The sequence below is a fragment of the Lissotriton helveticus genome (assembly GCF_964261635.1).
Source record: "Lissotriton helveticus chromosome 1_1 unlocalized genomic scaffold, aLisHel1.1 SUPER_1_unloc_13, whole genome shotgun sequence".
Lineage (NCBI taxonomy): Eukaryota > Metazoa > Chordata > Amphibia > Caudata > Salamandridae > Lissotriton > Lissotriton helveticus.
The window spans coordinates 4,297,229-4,305,304 of record NW_027611652.1 but is presented as its reverse complement, the minus strand read 5'-3'; the positions used below and the strand labels follow the sequence as shown (position 1 = coordinate 4,305,304).

Below are 8,076 nucleotides of genomic sequence, written 5' to 3'. Positions count from 1 at the left end.
GACAACTAAACAACAGAGCAGCCCAGCTCAATCTGCTAGTCCATCCGTGGAACTCCCTCCCCAGTAGATAATACTGACAAATATTTGAGAGAAGTAAAACCACAAAGTAAGTTACAATCATTAAACTGCTGCTCTACTGCATATTGTGGGTGTAGTGGATGAAGCCAGGCACCTCTGCGAGCAGCAATATTTGATTTATGGCACAACATCCTGATGTCCACCCTGCTGTCTCAAGTCTTCCTGATCCATCTCACATCTCTTACTCAAAGAGCTGTTCTTGTTTTAACAAAACCTTGACCATATGCATCTACCTAAACCTGTAACTAGTGTATGAGTGCTATGCGAGCGCCCTTTTTTTTTTACTAACTTACTCATAAACACCTTTGCTGAAATAAGTAAATGTGAAAGTCAAAGCAACTTTTATGTAAATTTCTGTGTATGGTTAAATACGCCTTCATAAGTTTCAGAAATCGTAATCAAGAGATATTTATACAATCAATTAAAAATTGTGTATGCACATTCCGTTATGTTTCCCTTTAAGTAATTTTAAATCTCTTTACATCCAACAGAAAACAATCTTTGATTGTACGAAATGTTTCAAAATGAGGAAGATAACACTGTAAATCTGCAAAGACGAAGTCCGAAATATTGAGTTCGAGTATTCAGGAACACATAAGTGCCATCAGAGACAGCCGACCCCGAACATAAACTGAGACATCCTGAAAGAAGAGACAAGGGACACGAGAAATTCAGTGATTCTACGAGTCTCAGCTGTGCACCTCCATGCCTCAAAACAAAGAAATAACCTCTAGAAAATTAAGACAACACTGATAAACCTCCTCTTGTGTAAACATGTCCAATAACAGCTTTGATCATGAGGTTGGTATGAGGTGGTTACAGCAGTGCTTTGCTTCCTTAAATAATACCAGGCCACCATTCAGTGCTAGAGGTGTATTGCAAACTGTTTCCGACCAATCCACAGCAACCATTGAAAAGCACAACGGAGTGGAGTCAGACAAGTGAAGGTTAAAAGAAATAGTGGTTCAGCTGTCTAAAATACAGAGCACTGTTCCACTGTGCACCGGCCAGAAGGACAATGAATCTTTACCCGCAAGCATGCAGAACCATTATCCAGTCTAAAGACACAATCGCCCTCAAAGAAGCCTTACACACGTTATGTGATTGGAAAGTAGTTGGTGACCATTGCACTTTATTCTTTAATCAGAAAACAAACGTGCAAAATACGACTCCTACAGGGAATGCAAGAATAACACAAGTGCTTTATCAGTCATGTTGGCCCTTCAGGATGTACAGTCAATGGATGTAAACAAGTATATACCAGAGCAAGAGACGCTAACCAAGAGAGAAGTCTCAGACACATGCAGTGAGAGCTTTAGTTTGTCATCAATATTAAAACCCCATCAGCAAGCACACACAGGGAAAAAACTATTCAAATGCACTGAATGTGTAAAGAGCTTTATTCAGTTATCAGGCCTAAAAAGACATCAACGAACACACCCAGGGGAAAAACCATATCATTGCACTGAATGTATGAAGAGGTTTAATCAATTATCACACCTAAAACAGCATCAGCGAATACACACTGGGGAAAAACCATTCCAGTGCAGTGAATGTGGAAGAAGTTTTAGTGATTCATCAGCATTAAGGAGACATCTGCGAACACACACAGGGGGAAAACCATTCCAGTGCAGTGAATGTGAGAAGAGGTTTAATCAATTATCACACCTAAAACAGCATCAGCGAATACACACTGGGGAAAAACCATTTCAGTGCAGTGAATGTGGAAGAAGTTTTAGTGATTCATCAGCATTAAGGAGACATCTGCGAACACACACAGGGGGAAAACCATTCCAGTGCAGTGAATGTGAGAAGAGGTTTAATCAATTATCACACCTAAAACAGCATCAGCGAATACACACTGGGGAAAAACCATTTCAGTGCAGTGAATGTGGAAGAAGTTTTAGTGATTCATCAGCATTAAGGAGACATCTGCGAACACACACAGGGGAAAAACCATTCCAGTGCAGTGAATGTGAGAAGAGGTTTATTCAATTATCAGACCTAAAACAGCATCAGAGAACACACACTGGGGAAAAACCATACCAGTGCAGTGAATGTGAGAAGAGGTTTATTCAATTATCAGACCTAAAACAGCATCAGAGAACACACACTGGGGAAAAACCATTCCAGTGCAGTGAATGTGGAAGAAGTTTTAGTGTTTCATCAGCATTAAGGAAACATCTGCGAAGACACACAGGGGAAAAACCATTCCAGTGCAGTGAGTGTGGAAGAAGTTTTAGTGATTCATCAGCATTAAGGCAACATCTGCGAACACACACAGGGGAAAAACCATTCCAGTGCAGTGAATGTGGAAGATGTTTTAGTGAATCTTCAACATTAAGGATTCATCAGCAAACACACACAGGGGACAAACCATTCAAGTGCAGTGAATGTTTGAAGAGCTTTAGTCGATTATCAGACCTAAAATACCATCTGAGAACACACACAGGAGAAAAACCATATAATTGCACTGAATGTGTGAAGAGGTTTAATCAATTATCACAGCTAAAACAGCATCAGCGAACACACACAGGGGAAAAACCATTCCAGTGCCGTGAATGTGAAAGAAGTTTTAGTAATTCATCAACATTAAGGATTCATCCGAGAACACACACAGGGGAAAAACCATTCAAGTGCAGTGAATGTGAAAGTAGTTTTAGTCAATCTTCAACATTAAGGATTCATCACCGAACACACACAGGGGAAAAACCATTTAAGTGCAGTGAATGTTTGAAGAGCTTTAGTCAATCATCACACCTAAAACAGCATCAGAGAACACACACAGGAGAAAAACCATTCAAGTGCAGTGAATGTGAGAAGAGGTTTATTCGATTGTCAGACCTAAAACAGCATCAGAATACACACACTGGGGAAAACCCATTCAAGTGCAATGGATGTAGGAAGAGCTTTATATATTTATCAAGCCTAAAACGGCACCAGAGAACTCACACTGGAGAAAAACCATGCCAGTGCAGTGAATCTGAAAGTAGTTTTAGTGAATCTTCAACATTAAGGATTCATCCGCGAACACACACAGGAAAAAACATTCAAGTGCAGTGAATGTATGAAGAGCTTTAGTCGATTATCAGACCGAAATCACCATCAAAGAACACACACAGGAGAAAAACCATATAATTGCAGAGAATGTTTGAAGAGGTTTAGTCGATTATCACAAATAAAACAGCATCAGAGGACACACACTAGGGAAAAACCATATCATTGCCATGAATGTAAAAGTAGCTTTAGTGAATCATTAACATTAAGAAAATATAAACGAATACACACTGTAAAAACCATTCAAGTGCAAGGAATGTGACAATGGATATATACACATGTGAGCAAGGGCTTGCGTAGCCCGAAACGCGTAATGCACTTTTTCCAGCTGTATCTGCCAAAATAAAGAAAACCTGTACCTGATCCTGTGGTCCGTCTCCTGTGTGAACGCCTCGCTGGTCCGTGTGGATTGGAAGTGGCGTGGAGGAGTTTTCGTGTGTGTATATATATATATATATCCACTCGATCCTCCCGCTGAACGAAGGGACGACAAGCCACACCAGCCAGGTACGATTTAGAATTTCTTTATTGGGCACAAAAACAGACGCGTTTCGAGCACACGGGCTTTTGGTCACATGACCACCACGGACATTTTGCAAGCAATATAGTGAGCAAAATAATAACAAGGGAAGAGAGACTCTGTGTTTAACGCCACACAGAGTTCCCAAATGCGCCATTACAAAAATAAATTAATGTAAAAGGAACATTGTGTTTAACAGTGTAGGGCACATTTCCAAGGTGTGTGGTATAAAGCAGAAAATTACATTAATGTTTACATTTGAAGACAATGAAGGGTATAGTACCCCAATTCCATACTGCGTTCAAAGGAACTTAAAGAACATGGAGGAGACAATGTCCGACTGGTGAAGGAAACGATTCATAAGTGACAGACAGTAGATGCTGAGTAGTAGAACAAAAAGAATTATTAAGTGAAAAAGAATAGTAAGAGATAAGAAAGGAGGGAGAGAGAGCTCTAATCCGGTCAGGTATAGTACCCATGACGAACCCGTCTTGCATGCTATTTAGCTAGCCACTACTCCCATATCCTTATATATCCTAATTCCTTTCTACGGTCAGTAGTCTGAGAGTGTCACATTTGAAAGCAGAGACTAAAGAGACTAGTGGTTGTAAACTCTACGGCCTTCGAAAATAATGTACTCTTTACCTACAGAGTATCACCCCTTCTACTCGTTTTACCGATGGGAAATCAATATTCAAATGTGGTATCTATATTAAGATTCGATATAGATCCGTGCTCATATCTCTAGTGTATAGAGTTTTGTGGATTGAGTTGTGCTCGTAACAATATCTTCTATCCGTGATATACATTTGTGCTCCATTCACAGCCAAGTTTCTAAAAAAGATAAAGATAAGAAAAAAAAGGGGGGGTTTTATTACTATTCATAAATATTTCAGGTCAAAAAATGCATGAGAAAACACACACAGGAATCATTCAAATGCAGTGAATGTAGAAGTAGATGTTATGTATATATAAGTACTGACCAGCAAACACACACGTGAAAAGCCATGTCATTGCAGTAAATGTGTGAAGATCTTTTGTCAACTTTCAAAGCTACAAAGACGTCAGCCTCTCTTCAGAAGAGTGCATGATCAATAATTACGGTTGCAGAGCTACAACTGTGTGACAGCCAGGCCAAGCACACTTCAGAAGAGTGCAGGATCAATAATGAAGTCCACAGAGCTACAACTGTGTGACAAGCAGAGCGAGTACACTTCAGAAGAGTGCAGGATCAGTAACGAAGGTAACAGAGCAGCAGCTGTGTGATAGCCAGGCCGAGCACTTCACTTCAGAAGAGTGCAGGATCAATTATGAAGGTCACGGAGCTGCAGCTGTGTGATAGCCAGGCCGAGCACACTTCAGAAGTGTGCAGGATCAATAATGAAGGTCACAGATCTGCCGCTGTTTGATAGGCAGGCCTAGTACTTCACCCCAGAAGAGTGCAGGATCATTAATAACGGTGACAGAGCTGCAGCTGTGTGATAGCCAGGCTGAGCACACTTCAGAAGAGTTCAAGATCAATAATGAAGGTCTCAGAGCAGCAGCTGTGTGATAGCCAGGCCGAGCACTTCACTTCAGAAGAGTGCAGGATCAATTATGAAGGTCACGGAGCTGCAGCTGTGTGATAGCCAGGCCGAGCACACTTCAGAAGTGTGCAGGATCAATAATGAAGGTCACAGATCTGCCGCTGTTTGATAGGCAGGCCTAGTACTTCACCCCAGAAGAGTGCAGGATCATTAATAACGGTGACAGAGCTGCAGCTGTGTGATAGCCAGGCTGAGCACACTTCAGAAGAGTGCAGTATCAATAATGAAGGTCTCAGAGCTGCAGCTGTGAGATAGCCAGGCTGAGCACACGGTGTCTGTTCACCAGATACAGAATATTAATGAAAGTCTCCAACCTGCATGCTGTGTGATAGACAGGGTGAGCACGCGGCTTCTCTTCAGGAGTGTGAGGAATCATTTATAAAAGTCAATGATAGTTGACACTGACTGTGTGATAGTTGAGCAAAAGAACCATTTTACATTCTTGTACGACGATTTTTTGATGGCTAATGGAGCTCGATTTTGACATGATTGTTCCACAAAAGAAATGAAAAAAAAGATTGATTGTATAAAAATAATATAAAGGTAGAACCAATCACGATGCTATAAAATGTACACAATAATGAGTAAGTTTTACATATTAAAAAGAAAGGCATGTGTTTAAGATATGTAATAGAATAAAAAAATGATTTGGATTTTGTCATTTTACTGCTGATTGTAAAGAAATGATATTGCGCCCCTAAACTCAAGATAATTTGTGTTGTCAGCATGGAGTCTAGCAGAGGTGGCATTAGAAGGGGGCCCTGTCTCGACAGTGTGACTGCTGTCAGCATGGAGTTTGGCATAGGTGGCATTAGAAGGGGGTCCTGTCTCGACAGTGTGACTGCTGTCAGCAGAGAGTCTGGCAGAGGTGGCATTACAAAGGGGCCCTGTTTCGACAGTGTGACTGCTGTCAGCAGGGAGTCTGGCAGAGGTGGCATTAGAAGGGGTCCTGTCTCGACAGCGTGACTGCTGTCAGCAGGGAGTCTGGCAGAGGTGCCATTAGAAAGGGGTTCTGTCTCAACAGTGTGACTGCTCTCAGAATGGCTCTGCTTTCGGTGTTCACATGACTGACAAGGTTTCTTTGAGATGGGACTAGCTCTTGTGTGTTAATAGAGAGATAAGTGCTACTTGTGATACAAAAACCTGGGCTTCACTTCTTTTAATTCAGTCATTTTTGTCCAACCAATGTATCATTTCTTAGAAAAGTTAAAAATATGTCTGTGGCTTGGCACTCCCCTTGTTAACAATTCATAAAAATGTCATAAAATGTTCAGTACTTGTAAGTATTCTGCTACAAGAGGGATGTAGACATAGATTTGTCATATTCCAAAGAGACTTTTTTTAAGGGTCTTATTTAGTGCAACTTTATATACTGGGTGTTAGATTGTGTTATATCTAGACCACCGTATCTGTGATGGACGTGGAATAAAGGAGCCAAAGTACAAAGAGTTTCTCAGAAAGCTGTGAGCACCTTGTAAGGGTGAACAGTTATAAAGCTATGGTTATTTAAGGGTTGGCTTTTTGTCGAAATCTTTATGCCACAATCATATCCAGAATGTCGGTCTTCCTGTGTCCAGGACTAACCGAGTGTTTCAAGCTTTTTTCATAGTATGGAAGGAAGGCTGTTCCTCAAAGCCCCTATAAGAACATACGGTGCTAAAGTTCGAGCAAAAGCAATCTATGGAACCCTCCGCTGGTGTTACTGAGCAGCACCTGCTTGAACTGTTGTCGTATTTAACTTGTAAAAGAGAATTCTGTGGGTTCCTCTGGGGAATAATCATTCCATAGTCCTACGGAAGCTTAACTTTAAATGTATAATTGACTAAAATGGAACTGAAAGCCCTCCTGGACTGGGCCAAGATAGGGATAAGTAGTCTCTACTGATGATTGTCTTTGTTACCAGATGAGCTCGAGTGTGGATGATTGGCACAAGGATCGCTGTCATCACACAGTTTATCCAGCTCAAATCTGTGTAAGGAATTGTGTTAAAATGTCCTCATTTTGTGCACATATTCACTCCAGTACTTCTAAAGCCAGGACACCATATCTAAATATTCATACAATTGAATATAATTACTAGTGAGGCCGAGTCATTTAGAAATTTTAGAGAACCAAAACATTTGACACAAAAAATTGTGATATGAAAATTGTTGTATTTGGTTCTTTTGATTGCGTAAACCTTTTTCTGCATCTGGTTCTCTTTAAAACAGGTGCTAGCTGATATACCTATAAAGCTGGTTTGAGATACAGCATAGCATAGTAGGTCAATATCTGGTAGACTAGGACTGGGTCACTGTCAGAACTTGGAAATGAAACCTTTAGTTACTGTTAAATGCTAGAAAGAGCATAGCACATCTACAGCGCCAGAGTTCCGTCCACCATGGCACTTTTGGTATGGAACTAATGATATTCAAGTAAAAAAAGATGACTTCCTCTTGACTTGGCTACCTGTCCTGTTTGACATGGTTGGTGTTCACCGAGAACTGGTTTCTCAATCTAGGTGGAGGGCACTGGGGATGCTCAAACTAATTTAAAATGTAGTTTGGTTGATGAACAAGACAGCTGTCCCTAGCTTTTACTGCAGTGTACAGAATAAAAAGGTCATACATTTCTGAAACACCTAGTTACTGACTCCAGAGGGGCGGATAAAATTATATCAAAGCGGCAATTTGCCAACAGTTATGTATTGAGATACATGTTCACTGTATTAAAGCCCTTAAATGGCTTGTAATGGCTGGTATCAGTCCGGAGCTCCAACATTCCAATGTTTGTCTTCATGTTTTTTCTCTTTTTAATTTAGAATATTCTACACTTAGTGGGTGGAATCTTCTAATT

At 40.6% G+C, this 8,076-nt stretch overlaps 1 protein-coding gene across 1 annotated transcript in view; it reads left to right on the top strand.

Annotated features, from left to right (window-relative positions):
* The first annotated feature begins 573 nt into the window (after positions 1-573).
* LOC144805528 (uncharacterized) overlaps positions 574-8,076 on the top strand; it is a 64,055-nt gene continuing 56,552 nt past the window's right edge. Inside the window, exon 1 of the mRNA XM_078672064.1 lies at positions 574-2,903. Within this exon, the coding sequence (XP_078528190.1) occupies positions 1,291-2,903 (1,613 nt within the window). The 5' untranslated portion in view covers positions 574-1,290. The remainder of the gene's footprint in view (positions 2,904-8,076) is intronic.